The sequence below is a fragment of the Lonchura striata genome, chromosome Z, assembly GCF_046129695.1.
Source record: "Lonchura striata isolate bLonStr1 chromosome Z, bLonStr1.mat, whole genome shotgun sequence".
NCBI classification, from domain to species: domain Eukaryota; kingdom Metazoa; phylum Chordata; class Aves; order Passeriformes; family Estrildidae; genus Lonchura; species Lonchura striata.
The window spans coordinates 86,291,258-86,308,728 of NC_134642.1; the positions used below are offsets into that span (position 1 = coordinate 86,291,258).

Here is a 17,471-nt window from a genome sequence, read left to right on the forward strand (position 1 = left end):
GCCCGAGGCCACGAGCTCACAGACCAGAGGAAACATCAGGGAACACTGTTTCACTGTGGATTTGTGGAGTTCCTGCAACCAGACACTCCAAGGTCACCTGCACACAGAGCTGGGCACCTGCTCTGGTGGCCCTGCCTGGAGCAGGGGGAGGGACTGGACAGAAAGACCTCTCAAGTCCCTTCCAACCTCAACCAGCCCCGCTGGTTACTTGAAGCCTGCAATTCCCACAGCAGCAATGATCCCCAGCACACAGGATGATCGTGCCACTGCTAATGACAGCTGTGAGAAGTGGTTCTTTGAGGTGTGTCAGGAGACACATAAACCCAGGAGGACGCACCAAACCCAAATCACTGTCTGAAGCAGTAACATCCCAGAGAGATGATGTCCTCTGACATTCCATGCTCCTGTTTCACACACATTTGATGGTCCTGACTCCCACAGCCCTACTAAATAAACAGCCCCCATGAGGCTGATCACCCAGGAGTGACAATTCAGAGGAACCAGACTAAAGTCTCTCCAAAGGGCTGGGAAGCCACAGCTGTTGGCCCATACTCACTGCTCTCCATGAAGGTGATACCAGCTCCAAATCACAGAACTCTCCCTCCCCCAGGAAAACAGCCTGGATAGGACAAGTGATAAAAACTGTGAACATTTTTTCAGTTGTTGAACACAGGATTACACTGACACTCCAGAGAAACGGAGAGGTGTATGAAAGTCACACTCTTTGTCTCCCTGCTTCTGACCTTGAACCCAGGAGGGGCCATGAACCAGAACCTGCCACCTCAAACTGTTCCCTTGTGCTCAACCTCAACTTCACACCCACCCAGACAATCTAGAAAAAAAAAGGTTTTATTATAGCTTTTTCTATATAAATAGAAAAAAACTAGCATTTTAAAGAGGTGACACCCTCAGCCAGGGCTCCAGCTGGGTGAGGGCTGATGCTGGACCCACACCCAGCAGATGAAGGCATCCCCATGACATTCTGAGCTGGGCTGTGTCTCCCCCAGACCCCCTGGGCTTCTCATCTCATTTTCTTGCGCTTCCGCTGTCCCTCTGGAGCCTTCTGCGTGGGCAAGGGCAGGGACAGAGTGCCCAGCTTGTGGTGCTGGTCCTTCTCCAGCCCCACCAGCCCCTTGACCTTGGACACCTTGAGCCGCAGGGCCTTGGCGATGTCCAGGATTCTGGAAAACAGGAGAAATGCCATCAGGGGGGCTCAGCCCCCCATGCACGACCCTGCAGGGCCCACAGCCCTCGGGAGGGGCCCGAGGTGTCTCAGGGCACAGGGGTGCCATGGAGGCACCAGGGCTGCAAGGCAGAGACAGGGTGCTGCTGGCTCTTCCAGCAGGTCCCAGCCTCCTCCATGCTCTTCCCTGTCACTACAGGACATGGGAAAGCACGATGTGAGCTGCTGCTATAGCAAAGGTAAAAAAGAGAAAGTTTATTTTCTGACTCCAGCATTTATAGTTTTCCAAAGGTGACAGTGGATTGGAGGGTGAAAGTGCTGCCTCTCCAACAATACTGGACAAAATACTAGTCTCTTAAATTTCTCTGCCTCTATGAAGGAATGCAAAAACAGTTTAAGTTATTTACAGAAAGTGGGTGAGAAAGTTTGCTACAAGAATGTAAACTCAGAAGGCTTTAGAAAATGTTAAAAAATCAGGGTGACATCTCCCCACAGCACCTGAGGCCCCGTGTTCCAGCTGCAGGGCAGCACAACCCAAACCTGGGCAACAACTGCCAAAGCCAACAAGGACTCCTGGAAAAGCTTACTCCCAGAAAGGAAAAGGAAAATGGACGGAAACCAACAGCAGAGTGCTCTTAAACCCACTAAACTCACCACTTCTCATCAAAGAACAGAGGGTAATGGTGGGGAAAATAAGTGGTGGCATCAAAACCAATGAGCAAGCTTGAAAACCAAGCAGTGAGCAAGGGCTTTGGTAAGACCCAGTAAGAGCTGAAGTTTGGCAGAAAGCCAAATGATCCCATGAACTCTGCAGGGCCAAGGACAGGAGCACAGCTGGAGCAGAGCTGCAGCTGCCAGGTGATTCCTGAAAATGCAGGTCCTGCACCCACAGACAAGTGCCCATCCCTCCCTGGACAGTGAAAGCCTCCCTAGGTCCAGAGACACTCCAGAGCTCTGCCAGGGTCCTCCTGCAGGAGGATCCTGGCAGGGGTGAAGGAAGAGGATGACTCACCTGCTCTCTGAGAGCTTCATGTCGTTCTGCAGGATGGTGAGATCAGTCTGGAAGTTGTTAATGTGCAAAGCCAAGGCAATGACATAGGCGGTGATTTTAGCCTTCATGGACGCGGAGATGAAATTCTGGATGCTGTGTGGCAAGAGGGAGAACTCGTGAGTGAAAGGGGCTTTCTGGTGGTGTCTGTGGCCCCTCAGGCTGAGCTCTGCCACGCCTGTGCATCTGCACGCGAGAGCATCGGACACCATCCCTTACCTGCCATTGTTGTAGGTCAGTGAGGTGAAATTCTTCATGAGCTTCTTGCTGATGATGTGTGGGCATTCAGGACCCATTGGATCTAGGGCAGAAAGGGGCTTTGCAGAGGAATGAGGAACACACACCCTACCTTGCCCTGCCCACCCATCACAGCAGCACAAGTATCATCCTGACACTTAGCAGGGAATATCAGAACACCCACAGGGAAAGGGACCCACCAGGATCACCGAGTCCAGCCCTGGGAGTCTCACCATTTATTCCTCTTCCCAGGAACACAACAAACCGAAAACTAACCTTGGTGCTTGATTTCTAGGTCTCTTATTAACTTCTCAGGCCTGAGAGAATCCCAGCAGCTTTTAATTTCTTAGTAAGAGCAGTCTCCCAGTTCCATATTGTACCATCTAAAATGCACACACTCCTATGCATGTGTTTATTTTGCCACAAAATACTGTTGAAGCTGAGACCACACTAACAAGTCCCTACTATCAGCAAGTCTAGTCGTCCCCTCATTCTCCTTAGACAAGTCCTATGGGTGACTACTGTGTCTCCAGCAATGCAGGAAGACATTTAGAGCCAGGCTTGCCACTTCCTCCTCCCTCAGCCCTGCCAAGGACTGACAAAGACACACAAGTTCTAAGGAAGATGGCAAGTCTGGAAAATCTCAACCAAAATGTTTTGTGTGCGGCTGTTTCAAAAGCAGGACCATGAGTGTGGCAGAGGTATAATCCACACAGCTGACAAGCAAAGGGATGAAGACATTCCCAAAAGTATTCGTTTATGAGCTGAAAACTCTCTTACTCTTCTTCTTGATCACTTTCTGCTGGCTGAACTTGATGAGGGTGTCCAGGAACCAGAGGCATCGGGCTTTGTGGTCCCTGCTCTTCTCATCAGTGGGCAGGAACTTCAGCTCCTCCAGGACAAAGGAGCAGAGGCTGCAGGAAAGAGGGGGAGTTCACTGCCCAGAGGGCCCCTCGCTGCTGAGCACCCAGTGTCCCCCACGCTCCCCGAGGCAGGGGCTGCCCCAGTGCCCCTCAGCCAGCATGTGGCCACTGGCAGTGGCCTCACCTTCTCTCTTCTGCCCTCTTGTCCATCTCCTCCTCGCTGATGCTGGCCAGGGTGGCTGCTGGCACCCGCAACGCCTCGTACTCGGCAGGAGACAGGACTAGCAGGATGTTAAGGAAAAGAACAAGCCTGGCCTCTCCTTTCCTCTTCCCTCCTGTGCCCTGGGAAGGGCAGCTCTGCCCACACTCACTGGACAAGGGATGGAGCGTGTCCAGGAACTGAGCCTCCAACAGAGCGTGGCACACGCACGGCTCAGCGGCATTCCTGTGGGATGCTGCCTACGGGAGGGAGGCAGGACACGGCACTGCAGCCCCCAACCCCACGGCAGCATCACCCTGCTGCCAGCTCGTGGGCTGTGAGGGGTAGAGGCCCAGCTCACCCAGCACAGCAGATGGCTCCGTGGGGAGTCACACGGCAGTGGCACAGAAGGATACTGTCCTCAAACCTGTACACGTGCTCCGGCCTGTCGGCGTCCTCGTGGCACGGCGGCAGGAAGGCAGAGATGCTCTGCACGTCGTCCTGGGCCACGTCCTGCATCAGAGCTTGGGAGGGACGGAAGCATTTGGACCATGACAGCCAAAATGCAGAGAACAGCAACACAACCCAAATCCTTCCTTCAGAAGCAAGTTCACTCAAATGGGTTAACATTGTTTTAGTCACAACTGGAGTTTTAGACATTTCTATCAAGAACCTTATGGTCATAAAAATCTAGAAATGCCAGTCCAGACTAGAGAAACATCTAGGAAAGAAGGGCACCAAGATGTGGGCAGAGCACAGTTTTGGCACCTGTGTTCTGGTGGACACCCAAAGCAGCTGTGAGAGCACAGTCAACATCCACCCTGGAACGAAAGAGGTGAAAGGTGGTGGGTCAGCAGACATCTCTTCTGTTCATGGCAGTGACACTCAGGATCCCAGAAGTGCTCTGGAGGGGTCTTGTCTGCGCCCCTGCCCAATGTCCACAGCCAGGGCAGCCCCAGCTCTCTCCTGCCACAGCTTGGAAGCCCCAGGGATGGTGCCACCACACTGTGCTGTGATGTGTCCCAAGGCTGCACCACTCTCTGAGGTAAGAAGATTTTCAACAGCCATGCCACAGAGTTCAGACCAGATAAAGGCACTGCCTGTTTGCCAGTGAACCCACATCCCACAGGAGCTCCCAAAGCAGGCAGGATGGACACTGAGGTCACAGGGACCTTCCCTCATCAGGTAACTCCAACACCAAGTCCAGCACAAGCAGAAGGAAGCAGTTCCTCTATGTACCCATCTCAGCTGTTGAAGCAACTACTTAAAGAAAACCCCTCTTACTTGCACCACACTTGGCATGGAAAAGGCACTTTTCCAGACAGAAAAAGGCATTTCAGGCTGTCCTGATTACCCCTGAGACAGAACCCCCTCACCTGTCACTCCCTTGGCATCTATCACATTTGCAGCTGCTTTTGTCACAGCTGTGCTCACGATGTCACTGCCCACAGCGTTCATGCGGCGGGAGCTCAGAGCTCGCTTCTGCTTGCTGGTCCCAAAGGCCTCGATGCACAAATCCATCTGCACAAGGTAAAACACATGCTGAAACACTCTGTGCACCCAGGGAAACCCACCTGCACAAGGCAGAAACACACACTGAAACACCCTGTGCACCCAGGGAACACAAACCCAAATCCAACACCCTGTGCACCCAGGGAACACAAACCCCAAATCCAACACCCTGTGCACCCAGGGAAATCCAACACCCTGTGCACCCAGAGAACACAAACCCCAAATCCAACACCCTGAGCACCAGGGAACACAAACCCCAAATCCAACACCCTGTGCACCCAGGGAAATCCAACACCCTGTGCACCCAGGGAACACAAACCCAAATCCAACACCCTGTGCACCCAGGGAACACAAACCCCAAACCCATCTGCACAAGGCAGAAACACACACTGAAATTCCCCACGCACCCAGGGAACACAAACCCAAAACCCCAAATTCACCTGCATAAGGCAGGAACACAGACTGAAACGTCCTGTGCACCCACGGAACACAAACCCCAAATCCAAAACCCTGTGCACCCAGGGAACACAAACCCCAAACCCAAAATCCACCTGCACAAGGCAGAAACACACAGTGAAACACCCTGTGCACCCAGGGAATACGAGCCCAAATCCATTTGCACAAACAGAAACACACACTGAAATGCCCTGTGCACCCAGGGAACACAAACCCCAAACCCACCTGCACAAGGCAGAAACACAAACTGAAACTCCCTGTGCACCCAGGGAACACAAACCCAACACCCAACACCCTGTGCACCAGGGAACACAAACCCCAAATCCAACACCTGTGCACCCAGGGAACACAAACCCCAAATCCAACACCCTGAGCACCAGGGAACACAAACCCCAAATCCAACACCCTGTGCACCCAGGGAACACAAACCCCAAATCCAACACCCTGTGCACCCCGGGAAATCCAACACCCTGTGCACCAGGGAACACAAACCCAAAACCCAAAATCCACCTGCACAAGGCAGAAACACACAGTGAAACACCCTGTGCACCCAGGGAACACAGACCCCAAATCCAACACCCTGAGCACCAGGGAACACAAACCCCAAATCCAACACCCTGTGCACCCAGGGAAATCCAACACCCTGTGCACCCAGGGAACACAAACCCCAAATCCAACACCCTGTGCACCAGGGAACACAAACCCCAAACCCACCTGCACAAGGCAGAAACACAAACTGAAACTCCCTGTGCACCCAGGGAACACAAACCCCAAACCCCAAATCCATCTGCACAAACAGAAACACACACTGAAACCTATGCACCCAGGGAACACAAACCCCAAACCCACCTGCACAAGGCAGGAACACACACTGAACACAAACCCTGCTGCTCCTCCCACACTTTAAACTCCTCCTGTGGCAGGACCCGCAGGTGCAGGGTGCGCTGCTCTGCGAGGGGCAGGAGGTCACTGGGCTGGTGACCAGCCTGCAATAACCAGGTAAACCAAGAAAATGAGGAAAATGCTCCTGAGCCAGGCAATGCTCATGCTGCCTCCTGGACACTGGGAAAATGCTGGCCCTGCACAGGTTCACCCTACAGGACAGCAAACCTCCCAGGCTGCAGACAAGCCCCTCACAGCTGGACAGTCACAGCAGAGCAGGACACAGCTCCAACCTTACCTTCTCCCTGTAGGATTTCTTCTGATACTCCTTTGTGTCGTCAGGTATCATGTTATCTACAAAACAGCAAGAGTCAGTTTGCTTGCACAGAAGAAGCAGGACAGGAATTCCTTTGGCTCTGTGACCGACAGACTGGGCACAGGACCTGCTCCATGTCCCCTGGCTCAGTAAAGGACATGACAAATATGAGAACCTAGGAAAAAAGGCTTCTTCTTCAAAGCCTTACATGCAATATATGGACTATGGCCCAGCCCACGTCCTGCTGCTCAGGGTAAAAATCAGCCACAATAGATGTGACCCTTTGGGCAATGACAAAAAGCAGCCCTGCTGGATAAAACCTGTGGGTTTTTGGTTTTATTTTGTTATTCAGGGGTGCAATTCCTGCTGAGGGTCAGGCTCCCTCAGCAGAAGGCTCCCAGAGAAGGCAGCACCTGAGCAGTGAGGCTCTGTGAGTGCCTCCCCGCCTGTAGAGTCCCTGCTGAGCCCCCAGCCGTGCTCCCCCTCCCAGGCTGTGCAGGAGCTGTCCCTGTCCCTGCCATGGGCACCAGGACACAGCCCCGGGCTGCCAGCACCTCCCACCTGAGAGCAGGGGCTGCATGTTGAATATTTCAGCATTGTAGACCTCCATCTGCCCAGAGCTCCTGTCCAGCACGCCAACAAAGTACCTGGGGAGAACAGGGCACTGATCAGCGAGAGGCAGAGAGCAGAAATCATTTCAATGTCATGGTTGTCTCACAGCCCAGCAGCTCTCCTGCCTTGCACACACAGCACTACAATAAGCCAAGGCTCCTCCATGGCATGTGTGCACACAACAACAGAAGAACTGATACTCTAAGTAAGTGCAGAAGTCCTAAAAACAACTGAATTCGGTACAGTGTAGGTGCCAGAATTCTGCTTTTTTCTCTTAAAGTGTAGGTGCCAACATTCTGCTGTTTCCTTTTCCCTTTCTTTTTGCTAGGCAGGACTCGATGGCCATAGCTTGAACAACAGCTGAATTTCCAAATTTCCTCCCAGAGCTCATGATCCTCAGAGCTGCAGGCAAGCAGCCCAGCAGCCCCCAGACCACTGGCTCACCAGTGTGAGGCCCGTGTGCTGCTTTGCTAGCCCCAGCAGTGCTCTGCTAGCCCCGAGCAGTGCTCTGCTAGCCCCGAGCAGTGCTAGCAGTGCTCTGCTAGCCCCGAGCAGTGCTCTGCTATCCCTGAGCAGTGCTCTGCTATCCCCGAGCAGTGCTCTGCTATCCCTGAGCAGTGCTCTGCTATCCCCGAGCAGTGCTCTGCTATCCCTGAGCAGTGCTCTGCTAGCCCCCCCCAGTGCTCTGCTATCCCCGAGCAGTGCTCTGCTAACCCCGAGCAGTGCTCTGCTATCCCTGAGCAGTGCTCTGCTATCCCCCCCCAGTGCTCTGCTAGCCCCACCCAGTGCTCTGCTATCCCCGAGCACTGCTCTGCTAGCCCCACCCAGTGCTCTGCTATCCCTGAGCAGTGCTCTGCTAGCCCCACCCAGTGCTCTGCTAGCCCCCCCCCAGTGCTCTGCTATCCCCGAGCACTGCTCTGCTAGCCCCACCCAGTGCTCTGCTAGCCCCCCCCCAGTGCTCTGCTATCCCCGAGCAGTGCTCTGCTAGCCCCACCCAGTGCTCTGCTAGCCCCCAGCGGTGCTCTGCTAGCACCATGTGCTGCTCTGCTAGCCCCCAGCGGTGCTCTGCTAGCCCCCAGCAGTGCTCTGCTAGCCCCGTGCTCCTCACCTGCACAGGGAGCTGCACTTCGTCCCGTCGGTGCCGAAGTTGTGCCCCACGTAGCAGAGCCGCTCCGTCTCCGAGACCTGGGAAAGTGGGAGAGACCCCTGGAGAGGGCTGAGGGACACCAGGAGAGCTCCTGGGGAACCCAGAGACACCAGGATGGTTCACACCCCCCGCTCTGAGCCCGTTATCCGCCCCTGCCCCGCCGTGTGCCACTCCCGCTCCATCCCGCACCCCGGTACTCCGGTACCGCGGGTGCCGGGCGCTTACCAGGATCCTGTGGTGCTTCTTCCGCGGGTGCGTCGCCTCCCGGTGCCGGTACGCGGCGAAGCGCAGCGAGTCGGGCCGCTCCAGCCGGCCGTTGGCGAACCGCACTAAGGGAGAGGAAAGCCCGTGAGGCGTGGGGCCGCCGCCACCCCCGGGGCCGCTGCCACTCCCGGGACCCGCCGCTACTCGCGGGGCCGCTCACCGAGCGCCGCCGGCAGCTCCGGCTCGGGGTCCCCGCGGTAGCGCCAGATGGCGGTGGCGGTGGCCATGGTGAGGGCTGGGCCTGGCTGGGCCGGGCTGGGCCGGGGACGCCGCTCGGTGCCGGTGCCGATGCCGCTCCTCCGCCTCTTCCGCTGGTGCTTCCGGTCGCGGCAATAAGCCCAGTCCCCATTGGGTGAGGTGAGGCTCCACCGCCGCCTGGAAGTAACGGGGCCGCCGGTTGGCTGCCGGCGCGGCGCGCGCCGCCCGCGGCCGGAAGTGACGTAGGGTGTCGGCGCGGCGGGGCGGGAGCGGGGCCGGGGCCGAGCCCAGGCCCGATCCCGATCCCGGTCCCGATCCCGAGCCTCGCACCGCCCGTCCCGCACCGCCCTTCCCGCACGGACACCGCAGGTGAGCGCGGCGGCGGGGGGCGGACACCGCGGAGCCCAGCGCCGGGCGACACCGTGGCTCTCCGGTGTCCCCGGTGCGGCCGTGCGCGGCACGGAGCGCAGTGCCCGCTGCGCGGTCCCCGCTGCTGGTGCAGCGCGGCGGGGCAGGTGCTCCTCTGGGAGGGGCACGCATGCTGGCTGGTCCCGGTGGTGCGTAAGGGAAAAACGGGGAAATAACGGGGAGAAAACGGGGGAATGGGGCAGTGTCTCGGGAAGAGCAGCTCCCGGCAGGAGAACCCAGTCATCGCAGGTCGGGTGACGTTCCGGACTCTCAGAGGCTCTAAATCACTTCATTTTCCCGTGCTGAACAGTGCAGGTGATGCCAGGTGAACGATCTGCCGTTGTGACTCCCTCCGAGGACACGCTGGGATTCCGGGGAGAGCCCCCGGCCAGCACCGGCAGCGGTGGCAGGGAGCAGAGAGCAGCAAACAGCTCCGTGTTTGAGGACGGACCTTGCTGTGCACCCTCCTCAAAGTGTGATCCCGGCCGTGTGCCCTTTCTTTCAGGCTGCACTGGGGTCTGGCTGTGTTGTGCTCTTTCCTTCAGGCTGCTCTGGGGTCTGGCTGTGTTGGGCCCTTCTGGCTGTGCTGGGCTCTGGCTGCATTGTGCCCTTTCCTTCTGGCTGTGCTGGGGTCCCGTGCCCGTCAGTGCTGCTGCAGAATAATGTGAGCTCAGGAACTGCTGTGTGTGTGCCTGGGGAGTGCTCACCGAGCCTTACACGGCACGGGGAGAAATGGAGATACTCTGAGGGTCACCTCCGTGGTCCTGAGGTTGATCTGCAGGACAGGTCTGATGTTAGGTGGTGAGGACTGGGGAGAAGCCAGCCCCGGCTGCTGGCTGCTTGGCTGGCTGGGCAGTGCCGTGTTTTTCTGGGGAAGGTTGCCCAGGTGTGCTAGCAGTGTGTCAGAGGGACAGCAGGTCGTTTCGATCAGTTTCACCAACCAGAAGCGACTGTTTCACAGTAGGTGTGGGTGTGAGGAGACCCACGCAGTCTGGGCTCCAGCACAGCTGCCTGTGTGTGGCTGGTGCTGAGCTCAGGCTCGTGGTGTTGTCACTGCTCCTTCTTGTCCTCCCGACCTGCCTTTGGTGCTGTGCCCATGTGCTGGTGGGACACTCAGGGCTGTTTGTCTGTCTGTCTGTCAGCTGTCAGCTCTTGTCCTAGCTGCCAGGTTGGCTGCAGCCCGGCCAGGAGTTCAGCCGTAGGATCACACAGCAGCTTGGCTTGGGAGGGCACCTTGTCTTCTTCCACCCCAGCCAGGGCAGGGACACCTCCCACTGTCCCAGCTGCTCCAGTCCCAGTGTCCAGCCTGGCCTGGGCACTGCCAGGGATCCAGGGGCAGCCACAACTGTGCCAGGGCCTGCCCACCCTGCCAGGGAACAGTTCCATCTTGTGCTGCTGTTTTTCAGTTTGAACCCAGTCCCTGTTCTCCTTCACTGCAGACTCCCATGAATAGTCTTGTAGCCCCTTCAGGCCTGGAAGGCCGTGGTGAGGCCGCCCTGCAGGCTGCACAATCCCAGTTCAGCCATGCTCTGCTTGCAGCAGAGCTGCTCCCCCGGCCAGCCCGGCGGCCCACACAGCGGTTCTCTTGTGTTTTTGCAGGACCATGGATTTCCCTGGGCACTTTGAGCAGGTCTTCCAGCAGCTGAACTACCAGCGGCTGCACGGGCAGCTGTGCGACTGCGTGATCGTGGTGGGCAACCGGCACTTCAAGGCGCACCGCTCGGTGCTGGCCGCCTGCAGCACGCACTTCCGCGCGCTCTTCACCGTGGCCGAGGGCGACCAGAGCATGAACATGATCCAGCTGGACAGCGAGGTGGTGACGGCCGAGGCCTTCGCCGCGCTCATCGACATGATGTACACGTCCACGCTGATGCTGGGCGAGAGCAACGTGATGGACGTGCTGCTGGCCGCCTCGCACCTGCACCTCAACTCGGTGGTCAAGGCCTGCAAGCACTACCTGACGACGCGGACGCTGCCGCTGTCGCCGCCCAGCGAGCCCGCGCAGGAGCAGAGCGCGCGGCTGCAGCGCTCCTTCATGCTGCAGCAGCTGGGGCTCAGCATCGTCAGCTCGGCGCTGGGCTCCTCGCAGGGCGCCGAGGAGCCGCCCGGCGCGCTGGGCGCGGCGCTGCGCGGCGGGCTGGAGCAGCGCGCCGCCTTCCCCATGCGCCGCCTGCACAAGCGCAAGCAGTCCTCCGAGGAGCGCGCCCGCCAGCGCGTCCGCCCCGCCATGGACGAGCCCGTGGCCGACGTGGCCGCTGAGAGCGGGCAGCCCAGCGTGCACTCCCGGGAGGATTTCTTCTCTCCGGACTCGCTCAAGATCGTGGACAACTCCAAGGCCGACGCGGTTGCCGATAACCAGGAGGACAACACGATCATGTTCGACCAGTCCTTCGGCGCTCAGGAGGACGCCCAGGTGCCCAGCCAGTCGGACAATGGTGAGGGGAACATCTCCCAGATGTCTATGGCGTCCCAGGCCACGCAGGTGGAGACCAGCTACGACCAGGAGGCTGCTGCTGAGAAGAGCAACTTCCCGTGCGAAAACCCCGAGGTCAGTCTGAACGAGAAGGAGCACATGAGGGTGGTGGTGAAGTCTGAGCCCCTGAGCTCCCCGGAGCCCCAGGACGAGGTGAGCGATGTCACCTCGCAGGCGGAGGGCAGCGAGTCGGTGGAGGTGGAAGGAGGAGTGGTGAGCGCAGAGAAGATCGAGCTGAGTCCCGAGAGCAGCGACCGCAGCTTCTCGGACCCGCAGTCCAGCACCGACAGGGTGGGGGACATCCACATCATGGAGGTGTCCAACAACCTGGAACACAAGTCTTCTTTCAGCATTTCCAACTTTCTGAATAAAAGCAGGGGAAGTGGCTTTGGCGCCAGCCAAAGCAACGACGACAACATTCCCAACACCACCAGCGACTGCAGGATGGACAGTGACGCCCCTTACCTGATGAGCCCGGAGTCGGGGCCCGCCGGCAGCCACTCGTCCGCCGCCGTGTCGCACGTGGAGAACCCGTTCAGTGAGCCCACAGACTCCCACTTCGTGCGGCCCATGCAGGATGTGATGGGTCTGCCATGCGTGCAGAGCTCCGGCTACCGAGCGGCGGAGCAGTTCGGCATGGATTTCCCACGCTCCGGCCTGGGCCTGCACTCGCTGTCTCGGGCCATGATGGGTTCTGTGAGAGGCGGAGCCGGTGGCTTCCCCGGCTACCGCCGCATCGCCCCCAAGATGCCCGTGGTGACCTCGGTGCGGAGCTCGCAGCTGCAGGAGAGCTCCTCGGGGTCGCAGCTGATGATGAACGGCGGCAGTTCCTTCGAGGGCGGGCACCTGTCGCAGCCAGGCCCGCCGCAGCTGACGCGCGCCTCCGCTGACGTGCTGTCCAAGTGCAAGAAGGCCCTGTCGGAGCACAACGTGCTGGTGGTGGAGGGTGCGCGCAAGTACGCCTGCAAGATCTGCTGCAAGACCTTCCTGACGCTGACGGACTGCAAGAAGCACATCCGCGTGCACACGGGGGAGAAGCCCTACGCCTGCCTCAAGTGCGGCAAGCGCTTCAGCCAGTCCAGCCACCTCTACAAACACTCCAAGACCACCTGCCTTAGGTGGCAGAGCAGCAACCTGCCCAGCAGTTTGCTGTGAGCCCGGCAGGCAGGCGGGCGGGCGCACACCGGCGTGCCACGGTGCCAAACATAGTCTTGGCTCTGCCATTGGGGATATCCGGTACCTACCTCGCGGGTGTCGCCGCCGGGAGCCGCGCGGCGGGATGGGGATGCGACCCCCACGGCCAAGAGCCCCTTTGCAGGGCAGAGGGGCGACAGCACGGGGGTCTCCTGAAATAGCACGGTTTGAGAACAAGAAACTGACGTGCGCTTTCCTTTCTTTTTGTCTTCTCTCTAAAGCGTTTTGTAACAGTGGAAGCATTTAAATGATTACTGTAACATGAGTTGCTGCATTACCTGAGGATGGAGCTGCAGACCCCTTACCTTTCAAAGAGGAAAACAGCTTAGGCTGCACCTGTCTGACATAATGCTTTAAAATACGCTACTTACGACGATAGTTCTAGGATTATGAATGTATGTTTGGCTGTTTTGTAGTAAAGGACACTGTGTAATCAAGGTGCTTAAATTAAATCCCACACAAATAACTTTCGGACTGCCAGGTGTACATATAACTTTAATACAGCAAGATCTGGATATTTGGCTGTTTTTTTTTTTTTCCGTAGAAATGAGTATTGAGTGGTAAGTGAAGTACTGTCTCTTGTTTGTGCTATTCCTAGCAGTATTTTAACCAGTTTGTATCTCCTATGTCACAATTCTATATACGCAGAAGTTTGAACAGAGCTTGTCTTTGTCTGTTGTTTTGAAGGAGAGGGACTTTTTGATGGCTTTTTTTGCCACGGAAGGCAGCCTCTCGCTGTTCCCAGATGCCCAGAGTCCATCTGCTCCCCATTACGGTGTGAGCACGTTGTCTCTTCTCTTATCTCCAGGCTGCAATCTCCTGCCCTGCGCACCGAGGGACTTCCCTCTGCAGCTGTGGATCTGTCCTTGGGTCAGGAGCAATCCCCCTTTGCCGTGTTGCACAGAATCACAGAGTATGCTCACTTGGCAGGGACCCCTCAGGATCACTGTGTCCAGCTCCTGGCCTTGCAGGGGATATCCCAACAATCCCATCTTGTGCCTGACACTTCTTCACCTCAGGCAGCCTTGGGCCTGTGACCCTGTCCCCGGGGAGCTTCTTCAGTGCCAGACCATCCTCTGTGTGGAAACCCTCTCCTGGTAGCCAACCTAAACCTCCCCTGATTCAGCTGCAGCTGTTTTCTCACATCCTGTCACTGCTCACAAGAGTGGGGAGATCTGTTCCTGCTCTTCTGCTGCCTCTCAGGAGGATGCTGGAGACCCTGGCGAGGTCTGACCTCGGTGTCTCTCCTCCAGGCTGAACAAACCAAGTGCCCTCAGCTGCTCCTTGAAAAGTTTCCTCTCCAGACCCTCAGCAGCCCCATGGCCTCCTTTGGACAGTAACAGCCTAATGTCTGAGGCTGCCCCAGAGCAGAGCAGAGCAGAGCTGAGCAGGACAATCCCTCCCTCACCCGGCTGCTGACACCCCCAGGGTGTGCCAGGGCACAGCTGGCTCACATTCTGTAAAATGTCCTTGTCAAATCCACTGAAGTACTTTTCTCCTTACATTTAAAAAAGCTAGTGTAAATTTAATTTAAAAAAAAAGCATCATACGCACGCAGCAGAAATTTGTTGTTTTCCATGTGAATCATGTAAATCTCTTTTTAATTTCCCCTTCTTTGGTGCCATCATCACTTAACACTGCCTGCAGTCTCCTTTCTTCCTTGCCAAAGGTGCACACGAACCGTGCTCAGCATTCTGAAGTTTTAAAATAAACTTTCAGGGCATTTCTGCTGATGGTAAATGCTGCTCAGCCGAGCAGGGGCTGGGTCCAGGCTGCAGTGTGTCCTTCTGCTCAGGTGAGACAGGATTCCCTGCACCTGCCCTATCAGTGTGTTGTTTGCACCTTGACCATCTGAGGAATGCAGAAACACAGGAGATGGTTGGATTAATTACTTTAAAATATTAATATTTGGTTATAGGATTTACTTAATGGTCATATTTCTGGCTCTTGATTTTTTTTTAAAGCATTAAAATAACACTTTTTTTAAAGCAGTGGGATATGCTGTGTTTTGTTATAAATAATTTCAGTATTGGGGACTAACAGCATTGAGCTGCATAAACAGTCTCCCAAACATCAATAAAATGCAGTATTTTATACTTTAATATTTTCTTTTGTTGCTTTGTTAAGTAACACTGCTTCATCTTCATCGCATTTCTGGTGTTTTGCTTTTTAACAACAAGGCTTGGTTTTTTTCATTTTGTGTTTCCTGTAGCACATCCACATTTTTGAATTGTTACAATGTTTTGGAATAAAGCATCTCTGCGCAATGAGACTAACTAGGAACAATTACGAGCAGATAAACACTGAACTGAACTTTTGCAGTGTTTTATAAAAATTTGATTGTGGAGTATCAGTGCAGGAGGACTCCTGTGTTCTTTCTTTGTGAAAAAGCTGGGAGCGTTCTTGGAAGCGGCAGCTCTAAATTCCATTGTCGGTTATGTGAGGCCTGGGGCCCGCAGCTGCCTCGCAGCTTTCTGAGTCTTCCTGAACGAAGCAATAAATTCTGGGAACAGCAGGAGTGAGCACCCGGGGCCTGAGCTGCCGCGGCCGCCCTGCAGCCTGCAGAGCTCTGCAGAGCTGGCGCCCTGCGCCGCGCCCAGAGGCAAACCTCGCACGGGGATCTCGCTCGGGGCTCTCGGGGTCTGTTCCTAAACACCTGCAAATAAACCCTGCGTTTCTGTGTCCTGTGTCTGCCTGGCTTCACTGCTTCACTGCTCTGCACACCAGCCTGTACAGGAGAAATCATGACTGCACGAGGGGTCGTAAAAACCTGACCTTTGTCAAAAATAATTTTGTCCCTGGTAGAGTTCTTTGTATTGCTTTTGTTAATGAAATAATATTTACACAGCACCTGTGAAAGTCATGATCCGTGGTCACTGCTGCTCTCTGAATTCCTCATGGGAAAATGCCACAGGTGCAGGAGGTGCTTGCCTCGAAGGATTTCTGGGGTGGACAGTGGAGCCCAGTGCTCCAGTCCTTTTGGCAGCTGATTCACCAGCTGGTGTCCATTTCCTAATGCAGCTGGGACTCTGACACACCTGCTCAGGCACCAGGGCAGTCCCTGACATCACCAGGAACCTCTCGGACACTTGGTCACCATCCTCCAGTGTCACAGAGCTCCAGCAGCACCACCATCGTCAGTGTCAGCACTGAGGAATCTTGGAGAGCAGTGAGCTCCCCCGCTGGACTCGTCCTGGTTTCACGGCCAAGGCAATCCTCATTTCCACTGGCTTGTTTGGAAACTCCCCAGCCAGCTGGGCTGCCCAGAGCACACTCCCTTCTCCCCAGCACCAAGTCTTCCCTTCTCAGTTCAGATTACAAACCTCCAGAACTGTGTCTGACAGGCCAGCACAAGGCAACCAACCATGCCTGTGAATCAAAAGCTATTGACAAATGTGTCAGAGTTCCTCCTGTGATGCAGGGCAGCTTCCACAGCTGTTGCTGCTACCAGAGAGTGCTTTTGAGCAGCCAGGAGACCCCAGCAGAATCTGGCACAAGGGACAGCAGGGGACAGGAGTGTGCTGGGTGAGCTCCAGCTGTGTTACAGCTGTGTGCTGGGCTCTGCCTCCCTCCCCACGCCAGGGTTTTGGTGCTGCCAGATGCTCAGCCCAGGACAATTCCCTCTGCCCACTGTGTGCTCCTGGCTGTCCCCTGCCAGGGGCAGGGCACGGTGGCTGCGGGGCAGTGGAGCTTGTCCTGGGGGGAAAACCTCTACAAACCCATCCAGTGGCACCACTGTCCAACCTGGACATGGCTCAGGAGCTGCTCTGTCCTCTGTGGGCCTGGACAGCACAGAGTGCTGTGGTAGGACTGGGAGAAAGAGGAGGAGAAGGAGGAGGGGGATGTCTGAGGGAGAGCCACAGCTCAATAGGAGCCCGAGTCCAGGTGTGCTCTGCAGCGTGTTCCCTGGCATGAGGACTGGGAGTGCTCGGAGCTGGTTTGAGATGGGTGAGGGACCTCCAGGTCACACCCTGGGGACACCTGTGGGGTGGCTGGGTGGGCAGCCCACGGCTGTGGCTGGCTGGAACAGGGCTGTCCTGTCTGCCACACAGTCATCCGTGATGGAAGGGGCCATGGCAAGTGGCCAAGGGGCCAGTGCCTGCCCCAGGGCAGACCCACCCCCGTCCTGCAGGACGGGCCAGCTGGACCCCAGGCTCGTTGGAGCTGCGGCCAGCCACACCCCAGAAGCGTCCAAGGCCAGGCTGGACAGGGCTGCACCAGTCTGGGATAGTGGAAGGTGTCCCTGCCCGTGGCAGGTGGGGTGGAATGAGATGATCCATAAGGTCCCTTCCAACCCAAGCCATTCCATGACTGATCAGTGGCACGGAGAGGTGGGCTCAGGTTCCAGCCCCCATTTTTGGAAGTGAGACAGTGGCTGCAGGGCACATGAATCCCCAAAGCCCTCGAGATGTGCGCCTCAGGCTCTCCTGGCAGCTGGAGGCTCAGGCCCTGCTCAGGCTCTCCTCTGCACCAACAAAT

General features: G+C 56.6%; 2 protein-coding genes across 2 annotated transcripts; one reads left to right on the forward strand and one right to left on the reverse strand.

Annotated features, from left to right (window-relative positions):
* Positions 1–831: 831 nt before the first annotated feature.
* Positions 832–9,038, reverse strand: POLR1E (RNA polymerase I subunit E). Its single transcript, XM_021551847.3, has 12 exons — positions 8,880–9,038; positions 8,681–8,784; positions 8,417–8,493; positions 7,258–7,343; positions 6,679–6,734; positions 4,907–5,051; positions 3,947–4,054; positions 3,516–3,612; positions 3,249–3,382; positions 2,451–2,532; positions 2,196–2,327; positions 832–1,181 (listed from the first exon to the last, which is right to left on the reverse strand). The coding sequence occupies exons 1-12, from the start codon at positions 8,944–8,946 to the stop codon at positions 1,022–1,024; spliced, it is 1,248 nt and encodes a 415-aa protein (XP_021407522.1). The 5' UTR covers positions 8,947–9,038; the 3' UTR covers positions 832–1,021.
* A 153-nt stretch (positions 9,039–9,191) lies between these two features.
* On the forward strand, positions 9,192–15,674 carry ZBTB5 (zinc finger and BTB domain containing 5). The gene is made up of 2 exons (XM_021551802.2): positions 9,192–9,286; positions 10,925–15,674. The coding sequence occupies exon 2, from the start codon at positions 10,929–10,931 to the stop codon at positions 12,951–12,953; it is 2,025 nt and encodes a 674-aa protein (XP_021407477.1). The 5' UTR covers positions 9,192–9,286; positions 10,925–10,928; the 3' UTR covers positions 12,954–15,674.
* The last annotated feature ends 1,797 nt before the right edge of the window (positions 15,675–17,471 follow it).